The 25,947-nt window shown below is 40.2% G+C and overlaps 2 protein-coding genes across 4 annotated transcripts in view; both read right to left on the reverse strand.

Moving 5' to 3' along the window:
* The window catches only part of xrn1 (5'-3' exoribonuclease 1), a 56,796-nt gene extending 34,614 nt beyond the window's left edge, over window positions 1-22,182 (reverse strand). For 2 of the 3 annotated variants that reach the window (XM_008106210.3, XM_008106208.3), the window contains exons 1-12: window positions 21,959-22,181; window positions 7,817-8,049; window positions 6,868-6,965; window positions 5,817-5,926; window positions 5,623-5,733; window positions 5,307-5,389; window positions 5,060-5,147; window positions 4,805-4,973; window positions 4,268-4,335; window positions 3,005-3,133; window positions 2,088-2,157; window positions 1,292-1,397 (exon numbers count right to left, since the gene is read on the reverse strand). In XM_008106210.3, the coding sequence (XP_008104417.2) occupies window positions 1,292-1,397; window positions 2,088-2,157; window positions 3,005-3,133; window positions 4,268-4,335; window positions 4,805-4,973; window positions 5,060-5,147; window positions 5,307-5,389; window positions 5,623-5,733; window positions 5,817-5,926; window positions 6,868-6,965; window positions 7,817-8,049; window positions 21,959-22,033 (1,340 nt within the window). In that variant the 5' untranslated portion in view covers window positions 22,034-22,181. Of the gene's footprint in view, window positions 1-1,291; window positions 1,398-2,087; window positions 2,158-3,004; window positions 3,134-4,267; window positions 4,336-4,804; window positions 4,974-5,059; window positions 5,148-5,306; window positions 5,390-5,622; window positions 5,734-5,816; window positions 5,927-6,867; window positions 6,966-7,816; window positions 8,050-21,958 lie in introns of all 3 variants that reach the window. The other variant, XM_062976632.1, reaches the window with a different exon arrangement.
* A 2,368-nt stretch (window positions 22,183-24,550) lies between these two features.
* The window catches only part of atr (ATR serine/threonine kinase), a 59,402-nt gene continuing 58,005 nt past the window's right edge, over window positions 24,551-25,947 (reverse strand). The window contains exon 47 of the mRNA XM_008106206.3: window positions 24,551-25,041. Coding sequence (XP_008104413.2) covers window positions 24,868-25,041 — 174 coding nt within the window. The 3' untranslated portion in view covers window positions 24,551-24,867. The remainder of the gene's footprint in view (window positions 25,042-25,947) is intronic.

Here is a 25,947-nt window from a genome sequence, read left to right on the forward strand (position 1 = left end):
CCTGGTGCAGTTTGAGGGAGGATGTACCACGGATTATGGGATTTGCAGTACCTTGACTCACTTCCTGAGACCACTGCAACTCTCAGGAATGACACAACTGAACCAAACTTGGCACACATATCCCAAAATGACACACTTTACATGCTGCGGCACTTTGGGGGAGGATGGGCCAAGGATTATGGGATTTACAGTACCTTCCCCTGATTCACCTCATACAGGGCACTATGTCCCCCATGAATGATGGACCTGGACCACATTTGGAACACAGACCCTCAATGACCCACTCTACATTCTGGCACTGTTGGAAGGAGGATGGACCATGGATGATGGGACTTGCATTACCTTCACTCACTTTCTGAAACCACAGCGACCACCAATGAGTGATCAAGACCAAACTTGGCACACAGAGCCCCCATGAGCAACTCTACAGCCTGGCGCTGTTTGGAGGGGGATGGACCATAGACAATGGGACTTGCACTCACTTTCTCAGAGTAGTGCGACTCCCACCAATGATGAATCAATTCCAAACTTGGCACATAGAGCCCCCATGACCCACTCTACATCCTGGCGCTGTTTGGAGGGGTTTGGACCATGGACGGTGGGACTTCCATATGGGATTTGTAGTTCACCCGCACCCACTGAACCCAGCTGACATTGGATTTAGACTACACTTGTAACATAGGCAAACAATGCCTTTCTCAAATGACCCAGGCACCATCGGGTCCCCCAGCTAGTTACTTATAAAAATAATCAAGAATGAAACTATTTCAAAACACTTTTAAAATAGCGGCGGCGTTATGCCAAAAAATGAGAGAAAAAACATCATTTTAACTCATTTTAAGTTTGCTAACAAATAAGAGAGGAGCTCTGGTGGTGAAGTATGTTAAAGCACTGAGCTGGAGACCGAAAGGTCCCAGGTTCAAACCCCGGGAGCGGCAGGAGCGGCCACTGTTAGCTCCAGCTCCTGCCAACCTAGCAGTTCAAAAACATGCCAATGTGAGTAGATCAATAGGTACCGCTCCGGCGGAAAGGTAACGGCGCTCCATTCAGTCATGCCGGCCGCATGACCTTGGAGGTGTCTACAGACAACGCCGGCTCTTCGGCTTAGAAATGGAGATGAGCACCAACCCCCAGAGTCAAACATGACTGGACTTAACATCAGGGAAAACCTTTACCTTAACAAATAAGAGTGTCTACAGTTACCTAAAATAATACGTAAATAAGTTCTCTGTACATTTTTCTCTCTCATCTGTGGTTTAAAAATGGAAGATATGTTAGGGTTCTTACTTACTCTGAAACTACTTCCACACCCATCTTTGTCATATAGTAGGCTCTTTTGTATTGTCTAAACTCTGTTTCAAACAAATCATCCTCTTCTGGTTCATCTTCTAAAGTAGCTACAATAAAATTAAAATAGAAAATATTTTGAGCATTAACTGTGATGTGTTCCAGATTTAACATAAGCTTCCATTGTACACTAAGAAAAGTGAAGTCAGTATTCTGATTTTAAAGTTAAATCAAGCTGTGGTCTGTCAAGAACTATTTTCATTGTTCTAAATCAGTTTAGCCAGCATATGTGATTTTCATTTAGGAATGCTGAAGACTAGATCACATTTATTTTGCGTGCTGAATATTTTCTACCAGACCAAACTATTCAGTTAGGGAAATATATAAAAGCAAATCACTTTTTTTGCAATGTAAATGTTATCCTGTTATGTCAGGCTTCTAATGTTTAATGGCCTTTAATATTAAGGCACTTTGTTTCCCATTGTCTGGAAAGAGCGCTCATGAGGTTCTATCCCCAACAATGGATCATAGCTTATACTCACAGAGGCAAGTATAGTTCAACTTCTTTTGCCAATTTCCCTTACTATCCTACAACAGATTTTCTGAGGCAATAAATGTAAACAGGAGTCATATTGCATTAGCCTTGCTGCTCACTGCTTAATACAGGTACAAATATTCCTATGGAAATATTTTCCACTTTCACTTAAACTGTAAGATATACAAATAACAACAAACTCTCACAAATATTTTATCCAAACAGATCAGTTGCTACTATCATATCACAATAATTTTGGACTCACTTTTCAAAATGACTCCATTCCCACCATCTGGTTTCTCTAAAGCTGCCAAATATAAGGAATTTTCCTGAACCTGTTAAAATAAATTAACAGTTTTGAAATAACAAAAAGCTCATAAAAGCATTTATATAAGAATGTAAAGTGAACATTAATAATACCACTTCAATGGCATAAAAACCAGAGCTATGTGCTTATGCAGTGGTTTATCACAAAAAGCATTTAGAAAAGTCCTAACCTATCAGTGTGAGGACACTGACTTCAAACAGATGAATAGTTTGAGCATCTGGGTTACAATCTGAAATACACTTCCTTGGGCACACATTCAGCTATAATCTAAGAGGCAAAAATTTGGTTTATGACCAAAAAGAAAGAAATCATTCAATTCCACCTTAAACAATGTGTTAGTAAAAGGCACAAAAGAAAAAGGCATTAATGAAGGAGATTAATCTGTTCTCTGTATGAACTATGTTTTAGGCAAATTTAAATTATTGTCTTAGAGGGATGTACTCATTCTGTCAGATCCTAGCTCTTTTGAAGTTCAGGCTGAAGAAAGGCAGAGAAGAAATAAAGTAAATAGTACCATCTACATCTCCTAGTTATTCAAAACAATAAGAAAGCCTGATTTAGAAGCAATTATATTTTTTAGATTCTACCCTATTAGTGTAAACCTGATGACTTGTATGCTTTCCACTTATGGTCAACACAGTGATATGATGCACAGATTAAATCCTCTCTCAAATGCTATAAGCAACAATTCCTGACACCTTCTTCTCAAAACACAAACATATATCCATCCATACAATCTCAGCTGGTAAATGAAAACATTTACATATTGTGAAGAAACGAAAATCTATTTTTGAATTTTAACAATTCTGAAATTAGTTTTGTACTGATTGACTGAGACAAACTGAACTACTAACCTTGTGTTTCTTATGTTGTTTTGATTCTTCAGCTGCCTTACCAGCTGCCTCATTCAGATATTTATTGCCCACTTTGCTTTCAAACCACTTTAAATCTACAAAGATTTCACTGAAGTGCTCACGGTCAAACTGTTAACACAAATGGAAGAAAAACAAAACAATCAGTTTCAAGATAATGAAAATTCCACAGAACCTGACTTTTAAAAAAGCTCTATTTTTAGATAAATCTCTTGAACTAGGTATTTTGATTTCATTGCTTATTCCTGTTCTACAGGTTGCTTTGTACTATAGTAGTCCATATCTTTCAAACTTCTAGTTGGGGAAAAATATTCTTCAAAATGTCACCACTATCTTAACTTATGAGGATAGCGAGCAACTTCATCCCAGATCAAACTGATTTGTCCCTTTAGCTTAAAGAATGGGCCTAGAACTTCATGTTCACCTCCTCCTCTCTCCTGTCATAATTAGTTACCAAAACAAAGGGTTTCCAATTTTAAAATGGAATGTACTTTTGTGATTGTATATATTGTGTACTTTAAGTAATAAAAACCTGACCACCACAACTTTTAAGTACATCACATTAATGTAACTGCTGTGGATTTCAGTTGCTGTCTATAATATTTGAAATACTTTAGAAAATGTGGAACAGTTCATATTCTCTATAAATAGTTTAAAAAACATATGTGGTCTGAGGGAGGGATGAGAGGTGGCTTGCACAGTGGCTTTAATATTAAAAAATTAGTTAATTGTTAATTTTTTAAAAATGATGTATATAAGATTTTATGTCAACAGCCTTTTGAATGAAAGTGAAATGTATCATAAAACATAAATACAATTGTTAAGGCTGTTATGTATAACACCTTGATATTTGGTAGAACTGTAGTAAATAAAATATATTGTCATATTGATAGAGAAAAAATATTCTCTATGCATTTCAATGATTATGAGATCAGTTATGTTTCATCTCCCTTCTTTTCTTGCTTTACAAGCATATGCCATAGCATAGGAAATAACGGTTTGTCTTTTTTAGACCTTGAGGGTACCTATTGCATGTAATGTCTCATATTAGATTATTTCTATTTTCTGAATTTGTGGAATTGCTCCGAAGTTTTCAGTCACTACTTTCAATATTTGCAAATGCATATCTTCAAAAAAACAAGACATCTGACAAAAGAACAGAAAGAAACTGAGACTCCCATAAGTCTAGAGGGAACTGACAAATTGTGGTTTTAGATCTGTGAAGTGCAAAGCACAGATACTTACATCAGACAGTTTTGCAAGATATTTCTCAAAGCGTGGCAAGTTGAGGTGCCCCTTTTCATTAATGTAACCTAACAAAAGGAAGACTATGATTTATGCTTGTTGTGAAGACCCTACATCTCCTACAGATGACTTTTGCATTCAACTGCATGAAGGAATTCCTTTGTTCACAGAGGGAACTAGGATCCAGTGGGAATTACTTGATGGAATGAGATGTCAGGACAGTAGTTCCACCCATTTACTCTTGACCCTGCAGCCTTTTAGCATAATTTCCTCAAATTCTGATGCTGCCCCTCAGCCCTCTCCCCACCAGCAATTTATAATAGTATAGAAGATAGTATCGGGAAGATTTTAATGTCAGCAGACTTCCCCATATTATAAATTTGGATCCAAAATAAAATGCCCAGGGCAACGTAAAGAGAAAAAAGAAATTTCCAACAAAACACTGAAATAAAAACTATCATTTTCTTTTCTATTATGTCATTTCTTTGCTGTAGTTCCAGGATATATGTAGTGATAAATGTGTGACAGATTGCTTACCTTCGAGTTCAGGCAATACAGCCATGTATGTTCTATAAAGCATTGGCAGTGCATCATGGTTAATGTGCAAATGAGGTAGATGAGGGATAAAATCATTTCCAACTAGAAATCCCATTAAGATCCAGTCATCTATTATCTTTTCAATTTCATAGGGGAATTTAATCTTGGTCTGATAAAAAATAGAAAACCCCATGTCAAATTTCATATGTGAATGCCATCACAACATGTGAATGCATGTAGTCTATTCATACTTACTTTAACTGGGGAAAATTCATAGTCAATATATTCTCTCATTAATGATAAGTGCAGCAGATGGAAAGTGGTTTCTTCTGGAGCACATACTCTGTAAATTATTGAACACAACTCAGTAAGTTCCTTTCCTGCAGGTAATACCCAACCAATTCATTCAATATAAAACATTTGAACAAAATTGTACATAGTTTCCTGTGGTTTTATTTAATTTTATTATTTTACACTAATTAAATATTTGACACCAAGTTACCTTTGTGACTTTTTGCCACCAAATCGGACCTCTTCTCTTAAAAGCGAGAAATGTGGCTCATGACTTGTTAGTCCAAGAATAATCTGTTGAAAGAAGTATTTTCTTTTCTAGAATCAACCATTTCAACAACATCTAAACTAGATGCCAAAGTACTGAATAAGCTGCTTTTACACCCCAAGCAAAATGAAAAGGGAGCGGGAATTTTGGCGCAGAAATGAAAATAAACAGTGCAGCCAGGAAAGACTCTTTGGAAAACATCAATAGAAACCTCATTTATTCCCAAATAAGTAATGTACATAATTTTCACCCAACTTACCAGGTCAGCATCTAACCCATACAGACAATGTCTTGTGTTCGGATCATGGTCGGGTTTTGTCTTCTCAGATCTGATAAACTCCATAATTTTATGTTCCCCTTCTCCTGGTGTCTGAATGAAAAGTAAAACAAAATGAGCAAATACTGATTTGTTAAAAACTAATTTAAGAAGTCATTATTAATGAAAGAAGTAACCTCATGGCCCGATAAGTAAACAGTCACGCCTTGCCAGGATTTGTCTGTAGATATCTTCATATTTACAAAATACTTCAGGTGTTCATGTAACCTGGCCATGAATTCAGTCCCTAGTAACAGAAATCTAAAAGTTACACTTTCATACAATTAAATTTCAAAAATCTTCACTATATTCATAAATAATAAAATAATATTTCATTCAATATTTTAAAAACACAATACTACAGATATGCTAAAATTAAATTAATTGTCATTTAAAAAAAATGCTTCAACTATTCTTCGGTCTCAGGAATTACTGGTCTCAATATCCAAAGAAAACTATTACATTGAATTTTGCCTGATCCATGAAATGTATGATTAGCACATGAGGTAGCATGATAGAAAACAGAGATGGGAAATGGGCGAAAGATGCCATTTAAGTAAATGTGGTCTCTATCAAAACAGTGCAATCCAAACACCTTTTCTGCAAGACTTCTAAACATATTTCGTGGGACATGACTATTCAAAGCAATAGCATTACACAAATTATCATCAACGTTGTGGCAAGCAGAGGAATTATTTCATTTTGGGCATGGAAACCACCTTTAAACCATAAGGTGAAGTGACCTAACTGATTTACCATAAACAATAATGTATAACTAGAATGTTCATCATTATTTTTTTTAAAAAGCATCAACATATTTTACCTTGTGAGGCAAAGTTAGAAATTGCTTTAAATTATGATTTGAAACATGAAAAAGATGCAATTTAGTTTAGTAGCCAAACTTCAACCAATTAATGACAGATATGATTATCTTGTATAGCACATACTTATCTAGTTTCTAGAGTGTTTCCCTGTAACACAGCCTCAAATGAAACAATGAACTATTAACAATACCGTAAATTTCAGATTATTTCCCAGTAAATTAAAAGTCTGAAAATTTAGCCCTCTGGAACTTTAAAAAACATTATACCTTAATTTCAAGTGAGTCATTGGAGAGGTTGAAAGAACTCTAAAAGACTACTTAGTATTTAAAAGCAACAAAATAAGAAGCTGAAGAGGCTCCCCTACCTGGGGTAATACAATTGGAATCAAATCTGGCTTCTGTAGGAAGAGTTTCTCCTTTTTCCAATGCCTTTTTAATTTTGTCTTCTGCCTCCTTTGCTGACCTAGAAGTTAAATCACTTCGTATCTAGTATTTCAATAATTTCACAATCTTATAAAGCTTCAGACACATTATTTTGATTTGTTAATGAAAATCTCTTTTTTCTTTTTAACATAAAATGAAGTGGCTTCCAATCTGCACACTACAGGTGTGGTGGCAGGAGAATGAAGGTGAGAAATAGTAGTTTGCTAACTCCTCAAGTACAGGTAGACATTAGGTTCAAATATATACATCTATATTAAGTATGAACCCAGAGCCACTGTGGAGCAGTGGTTTGAGTACTGGGCTATTATTCGGAACAACAGCATTTGTTGTTCGGGCCTGTTTCCAACAAATCTTCCCAAAAAAAATCCCATGATAGGCCCATCTTAGAATCACCATAAGTCAGAAATGACATGAATGCACACAATCGTAGTATACACTAGAGATTTCCCTATGTTCGACAGAAGAACCACTGCTCTCCAAATCTCTCATATAGTGACACTGTATTCCCTCCAACCTTTTCCCTGGAAAGACTGGGTGGGTTGGAGTACCACTCAAAGTTGGTCCACATTCATTTGGGAAGCATCAACTTACAGTCCACACTTTTTGTTGAGAAGAACTGGGTGGAGAGAGTAGTATATCATTTCCAAAACAAAAAACTGCTTTCTGGTATTTAAGAAAAAGGAGGGGGGGGGGTCATGAGATGGTGACTACAAATTTTGGCAGTAAAAACAGCCAAACATTCTGGATATCTGGAAGAACCACAACATTTACAGAATTTGCAATATTGAGTGAGCTATGGAAACTAGACAATGGCCACAATCTTTTGTATGCAGGAAGTAAGGGTTTAAAAGTAAGAAATAGCACACAGACCTAAAACGCCTCCCACGCTGCTGGTTCATTTTTGCTCTTGGAGCTACTCCATCGACTGCCATGAAGAAAACCTTCCGTGGTTTAATAATGCGAAACAATACTTCCAAATAGTGAAATATGTCAGCAAATATTTTATCTTCAGAAATTCTGAAGTGAACATCATCATCATTAGGATGTGAACACTGATGAATGATACCGTTCATGTCCAGGTACAAGTTATCAAATTCTGGAATCTAGGGGGGAAAAAATTAAGACTGTTAACCAAGACAGATGTCAGGTAAGCTATTATGTCCCATCCGCCCCTAGTGTCTTCTCAGTGAGACTGTCCCGCTATCATTTTCCTTAATGGGACTTCCAACTTAATTGCAGTTCGTTTTGAGCGCTGGTATGCTATAATGGTTTGAGTGTTGCACTAGGACTCAAGGATACCAGAGCTGGAATCCCCAATTGGCCATGGAAACTCACTAGGTGACTCTGGGAACGTTACATTCTTTCAGCCTGAGAGGAGACAATAGCAGACTCCCTGGATAAAATTTTAACAAGATGTGCATTAAGTTGTTAGCTTTAAGTTGGTAAAGCTATAAAAAGTTTTACATTTATCTTTCTTGAATTTACATAGTAATTTGATGCTAGATATTTCAGTGAGATTAAGATAGGACTTTCAGTGTGTTCTCTCTAACTGAATTACTGGGACAATACAAACTGTAATCAAATCCTGTTTCTTATCTTAAGATCTCACAGTATTGCTTTCCAATTTAGACAATGCCTAATAATGGAGGCCTGAAAGGGAACAACAACAACTACATTAAAGAGTACACCTTTCGTACTTGAAATTTCAGTGGGATTTTTTTACACTCCAAACCTTTCTAAATGTAGCTGTAGTTTCTTACACACTGCATTCCAAGCTACTTAGTTTTAAGATAAGAAAGACATAAACAGCCTTATCTTACAAAACTCATACAGTAGAATCTCACTTATCCAACATAAACGGGCCGGTAGAACGTTGGATAAGCGAATTATGTTGGATAATAAGGAGGGATTTAAGAAAAGCCTATTACTGTCAAGGACAGAACGCCACAAGATTCAAAGTAACAGAGTTTATTAGATTACAGAACTCAAAAATGCCCGTAAAAACACAAGGGCCAGGCAGTTTTTGCCTTTAGGAGCAAAAAGGGACAAAAGTAAATGTTCAAAAGATAAACCGGATTAAACCGGAGTTTAATCCGGGTAAAAACAAACTGCTTGCTTCAGCCTAGGTATTAACAGAACGAAAGCCAAGGAACAAAAGATACAAAGAATGCAACTAATTGGCAGCAGATTCCTCTCTGCTGCCAGCACTGTGCTTAGAGTAACTTGCGTCGCTCCCACACACACACAGTAGACAGGATCTCCAACACGAGCAATTCAGCCAAGGATTGTAGAAGTAGAGTAGACCAGTTCCGTTCCGTAAATCAAAGCCAGAAGCAGACGTTTGTAGTTTTTCCAAGTCCAAGAAGGGGGGAAGACAAGCCGTGGTCAGTTCAGTCCGGGTTCTCAAAGCAGGAGATGGCGTCCGTCAGAAAGACGACGGAAGGTCAAGCTAATAAGAGTAAGCACAGGTTTGCACAAACAAATGCCCACACAATCCCTCCCGCCGTCTGACCCTGGATTTCAATCAACTTACGTCACAGCACAGGAAAGCACACAAGTCTTCAGGGAAGCGTCCCACACACACACGGATCCCAAGCGTTTGCCCAGATTACCTTGCCCGACGCAATTTGCAATTGCTCCCAAGCCCCATTTTATGCCAGTTACAAATCTTCATCACTGTCAGCTGTCCTCCTTAACCCGGGCGTTTCCTCATCACTTTCCTCGTCAGAGCTGGAACACCTCTGACTACGCCCAACAGCATCTCCAGCTGTGGATCCCGTCCCATCCCTCCAGCTAAGCCATGGGTCTAATCCTGAAGGTCCCCATTCATCTTCTGTCCCATCATGGCCAGTGGCACCCAATTCCTCCCTTACCCGAGTCCAATCCATCTCATCCTCCTCTGAGCTAACCAGCCCCTCCTCCATTCTCTCCGTAAACCCTTCGAAAGATTCTTCGTCAGATGGTGCTGCAAATATGTCTCGCAGTCTTTTTCTCTCTCGCTCCTCGAGAGTATCTGACTCTCGAGGAGTCTTACGCCCACGTCTGTCAGTAACAGAGCCATGAGGCTCAATCATAACACTATCCCCTCTCACAAAGGCCTCCTCCCCCGATGGCGGAGAAGTGGCAGTGATACCCTCCGCTATAGCATCACGACGACTAGAGGTATCAAGTTTCAACAGCGAACGATGAAAGACTGGATGGACCTTTAAACTAGACGGTAAACGCAAACGAAACGCAACGGAAGAAATCTTTTTAACGATAGGAAAGGGACCCAAATACCGAGGCGCAAACTTTCCCCCAGCCTGTTTAATATGTTTGGAAGATAACCACACCAAATCCCCTTCTTCCAACTCCTCCCCTGCCTGCCTGTGGCGGTCAGCCTGAGTCTTCTGCGTTGCCTTAGCTTCCAGCAGTAAGCGACGGGCAACATCATGCAATGCAGCCATTTCCGTAGAGCGGTACACAGGGTCCGAAGAGACCACATTGGTCGACGGCGCCACACCTCCCCGTGGGTGAAAACCATAAGTTAGCTCAAACGGCGTATGCTGACTAGATGTGTGCACCGCATTGTTGTAAGCAAATTCCGCCACCGGTAGCCACTTCACCCAAGCCGTGGGTTGATCTAAACAAAAACAACGCAGATATTGCTCTAAGAGCCCATTAACCCGTTCCGACTGTCCATCCGTTTGCGGATGAAAGGCTGAAGAAACGTTTAACTTAGTCCCCAAGCACTCATGGAAATGTTTCCAAAAGCGTGACACAAATTGCGGAGCCCTATCTGAAATAATCACCTCGGGTGCTCCGTGCAAACGATAGATGTGCTTAGTAAATAGTAAGGCCAACGTAGGGGCCGCCGGAATGGTTGAACAAGGAATAAAATGAGCCAGTTTACTAAATAAATCCACCACCACCCAAATACAAGTATAACCCCCAGACTTAGGCAAATCTGAAATGAAATCCATGGAAATGATTTGCCATGGCCTGTCCGGAACAGGTAAAGACGACAACAACCCTCTAGGGCGCCCAACAGGCGTCTTACTCTGCTGGCAAACGGCGCAGCTGTCACAAAAGCGCAGAATGTCTTGCCGCATCTTTGGCCACCAATAGCTCCTGGTAATGAGCTGCACGGTCTTGAATCTGCCAAAGTGCCCAGCCATGGGTTCGTCATGGTGAGCTCTAATCACCTCCAACCTGAGGGCCCCCACTGGTACGTAGACCTGCCCCCTGCGTACCAATACTCCGTCTTGATCTTGTAGATGCGGCAGTATGGTACGATTACCTGCTGAGAGCAGCATCAGTTGCTCCTGTGTCCACACATCATCCCTCTGAGCCTCAAGGATCTGGTCATGTAACCCGAGCTCATTATCTACAACACACAGAGAGGCAGTAGGCAAGATGGTCTGACATACAACCTGCTCATTGGTCTTAAACTCCGGCTTGCGGGATAAAGCATCGGCCCGCAAGTTTGCCTTCCCCTCTACGAACTGCACCTTGAAGTTAAACCTGGAGAAAAACAAAGCCCATCGGATTTGACGCTGGTTTAACTTCTTTGCTGTTTGCAAGTGCTCTAAATTCTTGTGATCAGATCTGACCACGATCTGGTGCCGTGCCCCTTCAAGCCAGTGCCGCCACACCTCAAACGCCACCTTAATCGCCAACAACTCCTTCTCCCATATGGTATAGTTCTGCTCGAAGGGTGTTAGTTGCCGCGAGTAAAATCCACAGGGACGCAAGGTCTCTGAGGAATCTTTCTGAGACAATACAGCCCCCAACGCGTAGCTAGAAGCGTCCGCTTCTACCACGAACGGTTTGTCAACATCAGGATGGGTTAGTATGTTGTCTGATTGAAAACTAGACTTAAGTTGTAGAAACGCCTCGTGAGCTTCCCGCCCCCACACAAATGGCTGTTTCTTGCGCAGAAGCTGCGTCAAAGGTACCGTGAGCTTTGCAAAATTCGGAATAAACTCCCGGTAGTAATTAGCAAAACCTAAGAACCTTTGTACATCCTTCTTAGTTTTCAGCTCCTGCCATGAGTTGACGGCGTCAACCTTATGTGGGTCCATTTTAAGTTCCCTACCTGACACTACATGACCTAGGAACTCCACTTCAGGCACATGAAAGACGCATTTGGAAGCCTTGGCGAAAAGCCCATTAGCCCGCAGTCGGTGCAGAACCTGCTTGACATGTTGACGATGTTCTTTCTCGTCCTTAGAAAAAATCAAGATATCATCCAAATAAATCACTAAAAATTGGTCAATTAGGTCCCTGAACACATCGTTCATGAACCTCTGGAAGACCGCAGGAGCATTACAAAGCCCAAAAGGCATGACTCGGAACTCGTGGCATCCGAAACACGTGTTAAATGCCGTCTTCCATTCATCCCCTTCCCGTATACGGATTAAGTTATAGGCCCCCCGCAGGTCAAGCTTGGTAAAGACCTTAGCCCCTTGCACCCTTGATAACAGTTCCGAGATTAAAGGGAGCGGGTACCTATCCCGAATGGTGTATTTGTTTAGGATCCGATAGTCGCAGACCAGCCTAAGTTCCCCAGTCTTTTTGGCTACAAAGAATACTGGTGCCGCAGTTGGAGAACTAGATGGGCGAATAAACCCCTTGGCTAAATTGTCATCTAAAAACTCCCGCAAAGCTTGCCTTTCCGGTACAGTCAAGGCATACAGCCTCCCTGCTGGCAGTTTCGCACCTTCTGCCAACTTGATGGCGCAATCATATGGCCTGTGCGGTGGTAATTTGTCCGCTTCTCTTTTACAAAATACATCAGAGAACTCCCCATACTCAGCAGGCACTCCCTCCATATCAGCATGAGTAACGTTTAGAGTGCAACAATCCTGCCTCTTTAAGATCACTTTACGTGTTGCCCAATCCACTTGTGGGTTTACTACAGCTAGCCAATCCATCCCCAGGATCACATCATATCTAGGCAAGCTCGTAATATCCCACACAAACGTTCCCGTTACTCCCTGCACCTCCCACGTTACTGCTGAGGTTTCCTGGTTAACCACCCCAGTCTCCAGCAGTCTCCCATCTGCTCCCTCCACCCACACGTCGCATGCCTTGCGCACTCTAGGAATGCCATGCTTCTTAGCAAACTCAATATCTACATAGGAGACCGTAGCTCCTGAGTCCAGCAGTGCCAGAGTAGAAACAAGTTCCCTTCCCCCAACAGATAATGTAATGGGTACGAAAACATGCTTCCTCCCCTCAGTTGACTGCTTGAGGAGCCCTAGTGCGTTGGACTCACGTCGCACTAGGGCTGGCCTTTTCCCGAAAGCTGGGAAGGTTTCACATTACAATTTTTGGCAAAATGCCCAGCATTCCCACAGTACAAACACAAGCCCAGCTGCCTCCTACGGCTCTTTTCCTCTGTAGACAGTTTTTTAAAGACCCCAAGCTCCATGGGCTCTTCCCCCATCACCACAGGTGCCCTGGTTACATGCATAGGTGGCGCACACATTGCTTTTGAGTGTTTACGAGCCTCGAACCTTGCGTCTAAAGCAACACCTTAGCTACTAAGGCGTCCCAGCTTTCAGCCGGCTCCAAGCGTGCTAATTCATCCTGGAGCATATCACTTAACCCGGCAGTAAATAAAAGCATGAATGCATTTTCCCCCCAATCCAGCTGGTGGCGATACAGGTTAAACTTATTTAAGTAATCCAAAACAGTCCCCTTTCCCTGTTTCAACCGATACAGAGCCCACCCAGCGTTCTCCGTGCGGAGAGGATCCCCAAAAGTATCAGTTAACAACCTTTTGAAATTATTCAAATTGTCCTTGACTGGGTCATTTCCCAAAATTAAATTAGTGGCCCATTGTCCTGCGGGACCGGTCAACAAACTCAAAATAAAAGCCACCTTGCTAGTGTCAGTAGGAAAAGCATGAGCACTGAGCTGAGAAAAATAAAGCTCCACTTGTGCCAAAAAGGTTGGCAACTTGCACCTGGTTCCGTCAAAGCGTTCAGGAGTCAAAACATGTCCTTTCACAGCAAAAGCTGTTTGGCTTAAGGCCGTTTGCAATTGGTCTACTTTGGCTCTTAACTCATCCATCGTCTTCCTGACGGGTTTATTGCTGCAATAAACTTTTTATGGGCGTCGGGCAATCTGTCAAGGACAGAACGCCACAAGATTCAAAGTAACAGAGTTTATTAGATTACAGAACTCAAAAATGCCCGTAAAAACACAAGGGCCAGGCAGTTTTTGCCTTTAGGAGCAAAAAGGGACAAAAGTAAATGTTCAAAAGATAAACCGGATTAAACCGGAGTTTAATCCGGGTAAAAACAAACTGCTTGCTTCAGCCTAGGTATTAACAGAACGAAAGCCAAGGAACAAAAGATACAAAGAATGCAACTAATTGGCAGCAGATTCCTCTCTGCTGCCAGCACTGTGCTTAGAGTAACTTGCGTCGCTCCCACACACACACAGTAGACAGGATCTCCAACACGAGCAATTCAGCCAAGGATTGTAGAAGTAGAGTAGACCAGTTCCGTTCCGTAAATCAAAGCCAGAAGCAGACGTTTGTAGTTTTTCCAAGTCCAAGAAGGGGGGAAGACAAGCCGTGGTCAGTTCAGTCCGGGTTCTCAAAGCAGGAGATGGCGTCCGTCAGAAAGACGACGGAAGGTCAAGCTAATAAGAGTAAGCACAGGTTTGCACAAACAAATGCCCACACAATCCCTCCCGCCGTCTGACCCTGGATTTCAATCAACTTACGTCACAGCACAGGAAAGCACACAAGTCTTCAGGGAAGCGTCCCACACACACACGGATCCCAAGCGTTTGCCCAGATTACCTTGCCCGACGCAATTTGCAATTGCTCCCAAGCCCCATTTTATGCCAGTTACAAATCTTCATCACTGTCAGCTGTCCTCCTTAACCCGGGCGTTTCCTCATCACTTTCCTCGTCAGAGCTGGAACACCTCTGACTACGCCCAACAGCATCTCCAGCTGTGGATCCCGTCCCATCCCTCCAGCTAAGCCATGGGTCTAATCCTGAAGGTCCCCATTCATCTTCTGTCCCATCATGGCCAGTGGCACCCAATTCCTCCCTTACCCGAGTCCAATCCATCTCATCCTCCTCTGAGCTAACCAGCCCCTCCTCCATTCTCTCCGTAAACCCTTCGAAAGATTCTTCGTCAGATGGTGCTGCAAATATGTCTCGCAGTCTTTTTCTCTCTCGCTCCTCGAGAGTATCTGACTCTCGAGGAGTCTTACGCCCACGTCTGTCAGTAACAGAGCCATGAGGCTCAATCATAACAATTACACATCAAATTAGGTTATGATTTTACAAATTAAGCACCAAAACATCATGTTATACAACAAATTTGACAGAAAAAGTAATTCAATACGCAGTGATGCTATGTAGTAATTACTGTATTTATGAATTTAGCACAAAAATAACACAATGTATTGAAAACATTGACTACAAAAATGCGTTGGATAATCCAGAACGTTGGATAAGTGAGACTCTACTGTATTTTGCAACATCCACCTGTACTTTTCCTATCTAACTTATACAAGTGAGTAACTTGTTAGATTGCCGCAGAGCCTGCAATAACTGGTAGTGAATCATTCCTATTATCATATTTAACAAGAGTTTTATAAACGATACTGATTTACTTGCTCCATTTCCAAAGCAGACATTCCAAGTTGCTTACAGCAAATGATGTATCAATATGCAGATATAATATTTCTGGTGTGAAATATTTTAAGACTTTTAGTCTTTTGATTTGCAATTTTTGCTACTTTCAGTATTTACTGAAAAGCAGCACAAAATTATTCTTATAATTTTATTTAAAATGATCATTTGACGGTTTAAATTTAGAGGATTTAAATACATTATCATCCATAAGCATAATTCACTTAACTCTTTATATCCTTAAAAGATGAGAATGACACAGAAGTACTGCGATAATTGTTTGAACTAAAATGATAACCTCACTCATTGATGCAAAAGCTGGCACATGCAGTTTTGTTCACTATACATACACACTCAGAAGTAAATCCAAATTAGAGATGAATGGCTTTAAGATAGCACCCTAAATCCATTTAAAAATAATATTAGAAATAACATAATACTTTCTAAGAATTATAAAATAAAGTCTATAATTCTATGAGTACAGGCAGTCCCCAAGTTACAAACATCAGATTTACAAACAACTCATAAGACAACAGGAAGTGAGAGAAATCTACTCTCAGGCTGGATCAACATTGCCCTACATCCCAGGATTTGATCCCAGATTATTTGTTTATCCCAGATTATCTGATAGTGTAGACTCAAATAATCCAATTCAAAGCAGATAACCTGGGATTAGATCCTGGAATATAGGGCAGTGTAGATTCCGCCTCAGGAACGGAAATTCACTCCTGAAAAAGTTATTACCATGCGGAAAAAGTGTCTCCACTGAAGTTTTATCGCCAATTCTTGTTTCCACAACAAGCCAAATATTTCAACATCCAATTATCACACGAACAGAAAGTGGGGTGAAATAATCAGAATAGGGGCACAGACAGCAAAACACACATCACAGTGGTGTTAATCCTTCTCTATGTTATTGAAAGTTCAAATATATTTATTTTTGCCTGAAGTTACACTTTAAAATGAACCTGTTCTGACTTACATGCAAATTCAATTTAAGGACCTATCTTGATCATAACTTGGGGAATGCGTGTATTAAATTACAGTAACTTACAAACAAGACCAGTACCTTAAACAGAACAGCACATCTCTTAAGTATTGCACAGCATAGTGGTAGGAAATTTACTTATCAGTAATGGTGAAGTGGTTTGAATGTTATACTAGAAGTGGGTTCTAATAGATGCTCAGCCACGGAAACTCACTAGCTCGCTCAACTCTTGTCAAGAAAACCTTATGATAGTGCTGCCATAAATCAACGTTGGCTTGAAGGCATATCACAAGAACAAAGTAAATACTAGTGTATATATACTACTTTACAATAAAATTGATGTAAAAGCATCAATAAATCAGACAGCTGCTGAGCTTTATTTATTTGAGCATTTATGTGTCACATCTACGCCTGCTAGAGCTCTTGGGACAATACACAATAGATAAAAACATTTAAATCATTAAAAACATAAATAAATACACTCCTTGAAAATAAAGTGAAAGAAAGTGTACAAATAACATTTAAACTACAGTGATTGTTTCAGAAACCTACCAATTATGCAATATGATACTCATTACACTGCTAACAAACATACTGTGACATAAGCATTCATGGGCTAAAGTCCACTTAAGCAGATGCATGAAATTTAAAGGCACAATTGCTTAACTAAGATTTTATTTAGGAGACTCAGGATAGTAAGTAATAGCAACTCGCAGGGTAATCTTATAAATGCCTGTTTAGAAGCCATAGTTCAGTATGGCCTTATTCCCAGGTAAATTTGCATAAGCCAGCATTACTAATGGCTTTTGACAAACCCATTCCCAATGTGCTGTTACCAGTCTCTCCCTGTTAAACAAGACTGGAACATCTTCTACCGCCCTTCAACCTCTTCCTTGTCAGGTATTACCAGTAGTAACGTACACATAATGAAGGTCTTAATGTTCTAATCTAGGCTTGTTCAACCTGTAGCCCATTAGCCACAGGATGCCTAGGATGCCTATGAATGCTGCCCAACATCTATATCTATATCTATATATATAAAAGAGTGATGGCATCAGGGCAGTGGACAAAACAACAAAACTACAGGCCCTCCAACCACGAAATTTGACAACACAACCCATCATCCACGGCTCTACGTTGATACAACAAAAAGAAAAGAAAAATAAAGTCCTAATTAGAGGGAGAGGAATAATTGTTTTTATCCAATTGCTGCCAGTTACAAAGCTAAGTTCCACCCACTTGGTCTCCTAGCAACCCACTCAGCCCAGGGGACAGGCACAAGAGTTTGGAGAGATCCTTAAGGGCCATCCAGCCCAACCCTTTCTACTATGCAGCAGGACACAATCCAAGCATTCACAACACATGGACAACGTATAAATACTATACAATACTACACAGGGACATAGACCCCCTCTACCCTCACCACTTTCACAGACCACAAACAACCAAATGCACACTAAACATAAGGACAGCCATACAACAGACATTCAATACCACCAGTACCTCAACAAGTTCTCACCAACACCACCAGACAATGCCACAGCAACGCGTGGCCGGGCATAGCTAGTAAAATTGTAAACTTATTTAAAACATGAGTTTTTTGTGATTTTTTTGGTAGCTCAATTGTGCGATTCTCAAGTGTGAACCTTGTAGATGACAACAGAACAGAATGAAATAATCAGAGTATCTTACATCCACAAATATCGTAGTATTTGCATTATAATTGCAAACAGTTTGGCCTGAAGACCTCAATGATTAAAAAAAAAAACCTCCAAACTGGGCAGTGCATAATTAGGATTGTTAATGCGAGGACTTTTTCTGCTTTTCTGTGGTGGTGGATACTACAAAAATTATGCACAACCTTTTTTAAAATCATAGAGCTGGAAGAGACCTCAGTCCAACCCCCTGCCAAGAAGCAGGAAAATGACATTTTAATCATCAGCTATCATTGCTGTAAGTGTATTTTGTGTATGGCCCAAGACAATTTGTCTTCTTCCAGTGTGGCTCTGGGAAGCCAAAAGGTTGAACACCCTTGTCCTAAACTATTCCGTAACAATTATTTTTTTAAAAATCCAACATATGCTTTCTGCATTCTTGCAAGATTAACTGAAAAAATAAGAGAAATATTTTTATTGGGCCCAATACACCCAAATCCATGCCAAGGACAGTGGCCCTGTGAGAAAGAGGAAAGGAGTAACTTTAGTAGTGATGTTGTTGTTGTGTGGTTTCAAGTTGTTTCTAATTTATGGCAATCCAAACACAGGGGGATTGGACAAAATATGCCTTCATTGAGGCTGCAAGACTGTCATTTGCTCTACCTCACCAACTGAATTTCTATGACTGACTGTGGAGTCAAACCCTGGTCTGTGAGAATCCTAGTCCAAAATTCAAGCCACTGCACCATACTGGCTTTTACAATAGCTGTGTGCAAAAGGAATTTTTGCCCACCATGGAAGACCGTGCAAGCTACACCACAATGCCTGCTACTATGTATCAGTTAAAAGCACTGAAGCCCTGCCTTCTCCTTTATGTAGCTACCTAACTAGAAATTCTGTGCACTGAAGTTTTCCTCCCATACTATAATGCTGCTTCCTCAAACAGAATAAAGGATCTCTGCGGCCACAGAATTAAGCAGCTACAGCTGTATTTCTAGACAATTATGGAGGTTCACAGACACTGCCCAAAGCTTCCAGCCAATCATTTCATGCATATGTGCTGAAAGTACATATGTGCTGAAAGTGTGTTGGGTGTTTTAGGCTGATAACCAGGACCATCTACCAAGTCCAGCCATGAACAGAAGATTCCTGCAAAACGCTATTGCTTGAGATGTATCCAGGCAAGGCTTTCAGAGTGTTTCCCAGAGGAATCCAAAGAAGTAATGTTACTCTTTTACATAAAAAAGGAGGTAGAAAGGCTGAGAAAATATACAGTATTGCAGCACTTTAAAGACTAACTGGTTTTTATTTTAGCATGAGCTTTTATCTTCAGGTGGTGTATAGTGCTCTCAAGATCTCAGGTACAAAGCATATTTCTACAGTTGTGGAAGTGGGACAGAATGTAACAGTATGCAGAAATATAGAAATCGTGTCAAATATTTCAAAGGGCTGAGTGAAATGATCCAGATGTTTCAGCTCTTTACAGCGGTCAGTTAGTGTTGTTTATTATTATCATTATGTTTATTTATACCCCGCTTTATCTCTCCCGAAGGAGACTCAAAGTGGCTTACATTAAAAGTATGATCACATAATTTAAAATATACAAATATGCAAACATTAAAACAGAATGAAACATAACAGTATTAAAACTTCACAGTTAAAATCCATTAAAACATATTCAAAACTAAGAAGTTGATGTCTGAAAGAAATCAATAGCCTTATCAAAGATCAGCTTTCCTTGGTTCAAAACTCCCTCAGAAAATATTCGTATGTTATATGTTCACAGCAAGAATTCTTGTGTTAGAATATGTCCTATAAAATGTATATATGTATGTGTATATACCTGGGTATTTAAATATACATATACAAGGTGTTCCCAGAAAATATACATTTAACAGCGAATATCTATTGCTCAGTTTGAGTTTGAAGGCCAAAGAAATATGTTTATGTTGAAGAATCAATGTTCTAATAAAGATTTAATTACTAGTAACAAATTCCACATTAAATTACTATTTTAGGTAAGGTGTTTACATTGTCAGCCATGCACTTCTCGCACAACCTCACCAAAGGTTTCCCTTCTAACTATGCAACGACTGGAATAGTCCTGTTAAGAGTGCAAATATACTTTAGAAAAATGGCCTTCCAGAATTTTAAGCTGTTTAGGGTATATACATATATTTGTATATACCCTATATGTATGTGAGTATATGCGTATACAAACACAAACACTATATGCACACACACAAAGATAAACATACACAAACTCAGAACCATGTGTGTCTGTGTGCATATACATAATCATATACAAACAATATATATATATATATATATACACACACACACAGAGAGAGATATACATACACAAATTCTGCGTCATGTATATATGTGTAAATATTTATGTGAACAGACACATGCACACTATACATATACACATACAAAGTCAGGGCTGTGTATGTGTATCTCTCTGTGTGTGTATTTATTTAGTGTCAAAAGCATTGCACAAATAAATAAGTATAAAATCGATGAAATAAAGGGAGCCCAAGCAGATAAACAATTTTAGGCCAAAAACAAGCAACAGCAATGCCATTGTCTGTAGTTTTAAACAGTTCTTCCTCTGTGAATGAGGCAGGGCATTGTGGGCAAGCATACAGATGCTGAATTGTTTGTTCTGCTCCACAATTGCACAATATGTGTATATATACACACACACACACATACACATTGTATATGTATACCATGATATATACATGTGCATGCACACACGCTCAAACTCAGGGACAGGTGTGCCTGCATGCATATACATTCTCTCTATATATACATATATGCAGATATATATGCACATTCAGGTCTGCGTGCATAGACATATATATACACAGACAAACCCTACATATACAGGCCATCTCCATGTAGGCTTGTCCTTAAGTATGCACAACCTCTGAGGATGCCTGCCATAGATGTGGAAGAAACGTCAGGAGAGAATGCTTCTGGAACATGGCCACATAGCCCAGATAATGCACAACTTAAGTTGAATTTGTTTGTAAGTCAGAACTGGTACACTTTTGAGTGGAATGTCAGACGCACACACACATACAGGCTTTGGATAGCATAGGGAAGGCTTAACACCCCCTATGGTGTTTGTTTTGCTGTCTGTGCCGCTGTTCAGAAGATTTCACCGCACTATGACAATTGCATTTTGAACATTTTGGTTTGTTGTTCAGTGGAGACACCTTTCCCCCATGACAATAACTTTTCCAGGAGTAAATTGCCCTCCCTTCCGAGGGGTAGATTCCTCTCACTTGTTGTCTCACTCCAGTTCTTAACTATGAAGTGGGACGTTCGTAACATGGGAACTGCATGTACATACTCAACTACTATATAGATACATACATATGCACATATACATACAACCAGGCATGGGCAAACTTGGGCCCTCCAGGTGTTTTGGACTTCAACTCCCACAATTCCTAACAGCCTACCGGCTGTTAGGAATTGTGGGAGTTGAAGTCCAAAACACCTGGAGGGCCCAAGTTTGCCCATGCCTGGTATACACACACACTATATACACAAATAGAGAAAATCAGTTTCACGTATGTCTGTATGCTGACACATATACATAAACACTCCAGATATACATGTACAACTAAGGGCCATGTATGTATGTGTGTGTATATATACACACATAGGGCAGCTGCTGACAGAGGCCCCCCATGCCTCCTCCTCCTCACCTGGTGCTCCTTCACCACCTGGCTGAGGCAGGGATATCGCTCCGAGATCCATCGGTAAAACTTCGGCACTCCCATGGCGAACGGCTAAGCGGCTTCTTCGCCTCAATTAACCCCAGAAGAAGACCCCTCCTCCACTCTTCCCTTCCGCCTCCCACAAACGCCAAGCGGCTTTCCCCTTTCCCTCAGCCTCTTCCTCCTCGACGCTTCCTCTTCCTTTCTTCCGCCCAGGCCTCTTCAACCAATGAGCGACGGCTATGGCGGCGGAAATAAAACAAACAAGGCGCGCTCGCGGGCACCCCCTCTCGGCGGCTGTGGGAACTGCAGCCTTGTGGGAGGACTGAGCTCAAGTCCAGCTGGTGGAAAGAAAAACAACTACTAATCCAGCTGGAAACGAAACTGTTGCTGTTGGAAGCGGAGGAAGAAAAGATGCCAGCAAGCTGCTGCTGCTGCTTGACGTCCAAGAGCCCTTCCACACAGCCATATATCCCAGAATATCAAGGCAGAAAATCCCACAATGTCTGCTTTGGATTGCGTTATCTGAGTCCACACTGCCATCTATTCCAGTTCAAAGCAGAAAATGTGGGATTTTATTCAGCTGTGTGGAAGGAGCCCGAGATGATGATGATGATGATAAAAATAATAAAACTTTATTTCTAGGCAGCCCTTCCTTCCCAGAGGGACTCAGGGCGGTTAACATACATATAAACGGCGAACATTCAGTGCCACAACTACTTCACTTAGTATCAAAAGTATATTTAAGATAAAAGGCTCCGTATAACAAAGACCCTGGTGGGCCCCTTGTGGCACTGTGTATTAAAGCACTGAGCTGCTGAACTTGCGGGCCAAAAGGTCCCAGGTTCAAATCCCGGGAGCGGAATAAGCACCCGCCGTTAGGCTCAGCTCCTGCCAACCTAGCCATTCGAAAACATGCAAATGTGAGTAGATCAATAGGTACCGCTCCGGCGGGAAGGTAACGGCGCTCCATGCAGTCATGCCGGCCACATGACCTTGGAGATGTCTATGGAAAACGCCGGCTCTTCAGCTTAGAAATGGAGATGAGCACCAACCCCCAGAGTCGGTCACGACTGGACTTAACATCAGGGGAAACCTTTACCACAAAGACTTTCTATGAACGGGGCATTTCTTTAACTATGAGCCCTTCTTCACAGCCATATAGCCTTGAATATCTAGGCAGAAAATCCCATGTCTGCTTTGAACTGCGTTATCTGAGTCCACATTGCCATATGTTCCAGTTCAAAGCAGAAAATGTGGGATTTTATTCAGCTGTTTGGAAGGGGCTCAAGATAAAAGGCTCTGTAGAAAAAGGCTTTCTATGAATGGGGCATTTCTGTAACTATGGGTCCTTCTACACAGCCATATAACCTGGACTATCAAGGCAGGAATCCCACAATGTCTGCTTTGAACTGGGTTATCAGAGGCCCCTTCCCACACAGCTGAATAAAATCCCACATTTTCTGCTTTGAACTGGAATATGACAGTGTGGGCTCAGATAACCCAGTTCAAAGCAGATATTGTGGGATTTTCTGGGTTATATAGCTGTGTGGAAGGGCCCTCAAAGTGCCTTAAAGTTAACACTTTTTCTCTATGGAAACAATGGTATAACAACGGCAAAGCTGTACTTAACTGACCTCGCTGTCTAGCTTCTATTCTTTCCTGTTCTGTGAAGTAGGAAACTGAGTACACACTGTGTCCTTTCCTTTGGCAAGGCTTTAATGTAAAGCTATTTACACAGCAACAACAATGTATTATACCTAGAACGAAGTTATCAGCCATTGTGGTTAACGAAACTCAAGTGATTGCAGGCTTGGTTTGGAGAATTTTCAAGGCCCTTTAACAGATATGGGATGTTATGTTTGTGTTGTGGAAAGCTTCACATACAGTAGTCTCTCACACTTATCCAACATTCGCTTATCCAATGTTCTGGATTATCCAACGCAGTCTGCCTTTTATAGTAGTCAATGTTTTTGTAGTCAATCTTTTCAAAACATTGTGATGTTTTGGTGCTAAATTTGTAAATACAATAATTACTACATAACATTGCTGTATATTGAACTGCTTTTTCTGTCACATTTGTTGTAAAACATGATGTTTTGGTGCTTAATTTGTAAAATCATAATGTAATTTAATGTTTAACAGGCTTTTCCTTAATCCCTTCTTATTATGCAACATATTCGCTTATCCAACATTCTGCCGGCCTGTTTATGTTGGATAAGTGAGATTCTACTGTATTCATTTCTGCAAGTCCAGCTACTGATAATGCCACGCAAACAAAAGATCTGACCAAATCTGACATTCTGGTTAGAAGGCACGCTCCTGACTGCATGGTAAAGTTAATGTAGCCAATCAGGAACACCAAAAGGGTAACAAACTTTCATGTATCTCTAACTCTGTCTCTACCTCTAGTTACCTATCCAGAATCCTATTAACATTTTTATAGATGAGATACAGAAATATATACTTGGGAGAGAATTTCTATTTGGTATTGCATTCCCTATAGACATTATGATACTTTCAAACACAACTTACAGCCATAAAAGGATGATACATTTAAATAAAGCATCACCACCACTATCCTGGTGCACATACTTTAACATGTTTTTTTTACTCTGCAAAGCAGTAATACGATATGTCAGCCACTGTGATATCACTGTGCATATTGTATTTAATACAAGGTGATTTTAGGTACAAAACAGAAGACAGTGTTTCAAATATATAAATGAGTTTTCAAATATACAAGTAGAAAATATTAACATACAAGTACACAGTATAAACAAAGCCATGTACGCAATGAAATAGACTTGCAATGGCAGAAACTTATGAAGTAGAAACAGCTCTTTCTATCTCTCAAAAATGGCAGTTGCTGCAACTAATTTGCAAATGGCAGCATTTCACATGTATGGAGCCCATCCAAGGTACATCTGGCACAGCAAGGTCTCATCAGTTGCATCTTGGATAAGATGGTGAACATGTCCTTCAATAGACAAAGGCAGGCCCTTTACTCTATTCCTGTTTTTAATTACACCTTGTAGTCGCTGATCAATATCCTGGACGTGGGTCTTGGCCTAGAAACAAGCAAACAGCAGCCAACTGTTAACAAAATGTTCACATTTTTTCAATAACGACAGTTCTATGTCTCTTCATTCCTTTCCCAGCAAAACTGAAATAGTGGGTCTAACCTATTTCTAACTCCAGTTTAATACATGATTTGTGAATTCGTCATGTTGAAGAACTCAATTCTAAAACAAAACTTAATTTGATACACGAAATTTGAAAGGTATGTGGTGCTTTAGAATTTTATTAGAGTTACAAAGAAACATTAGTATTTTGGTAGTAGAAAGAATCAGAATTGTCAGTAAATGTTAGGAAGTTAAATGAGAAGCGTATTAATTAGCAGCGGAAGACTGGGGTTTTCAATTATTTATAAGTATTAATTTTTTATTTTTTTATTTTTGTACTTGCTGTTTGGTTGTGCATTTAAGTAAATCAGATCTAATTTGCCAAATAGTTACTGTTGAATGTTTTTATGTTGAATGTTTTTTATATTGTGGAATGATATTTTAAATTGTAAGTCGCTCGGCGCACTCTGGTGGAGAGCGACTAATTAAGAAATAAAGTGAAGTGAAGTATAGCTCTAATTTACGACTTTATAGAACTACTCCACTGTCTTACATTGTTTATTGCTTTTGCAGCAGAGTTAAAAAGTTAACAAGTTTGGTGGAGCTCAATAGCCTTCCAAAACACTTACACCATAATATATTTTAAAGATTTTAGGGTGCCACAAGGCTCTTTGTATATTAATTTATATTTCTGTGGCTTTGTGGACAAAGTTACTGTATTTTATCCATGACAGCTCCTATCAGTCCAAACCTTTGCAATAACAGTGATTGTAATTGCTTTAGTCCCAGTGAAATTTGAAGGTCAATGCAATCATACTGAAATCTGAGCTGATGTCAACAAGACTGATACTC

Source organism: Anolis carolinensis, chromosome 3, assembly GCF_035594765.1.
Source record: "Anolis carolinensis isolate JA03-04 chromosome 3, rAnoCar3.1.pri, whole genome shotgun sequence".
NCBI classification, from domain to species: domain Eukaryota; kingdom Metazoa; phylum Chordata; class Lepidosauria; order Squamata; family Dactyloidae; genus Anolis; species Anolis carolinensis.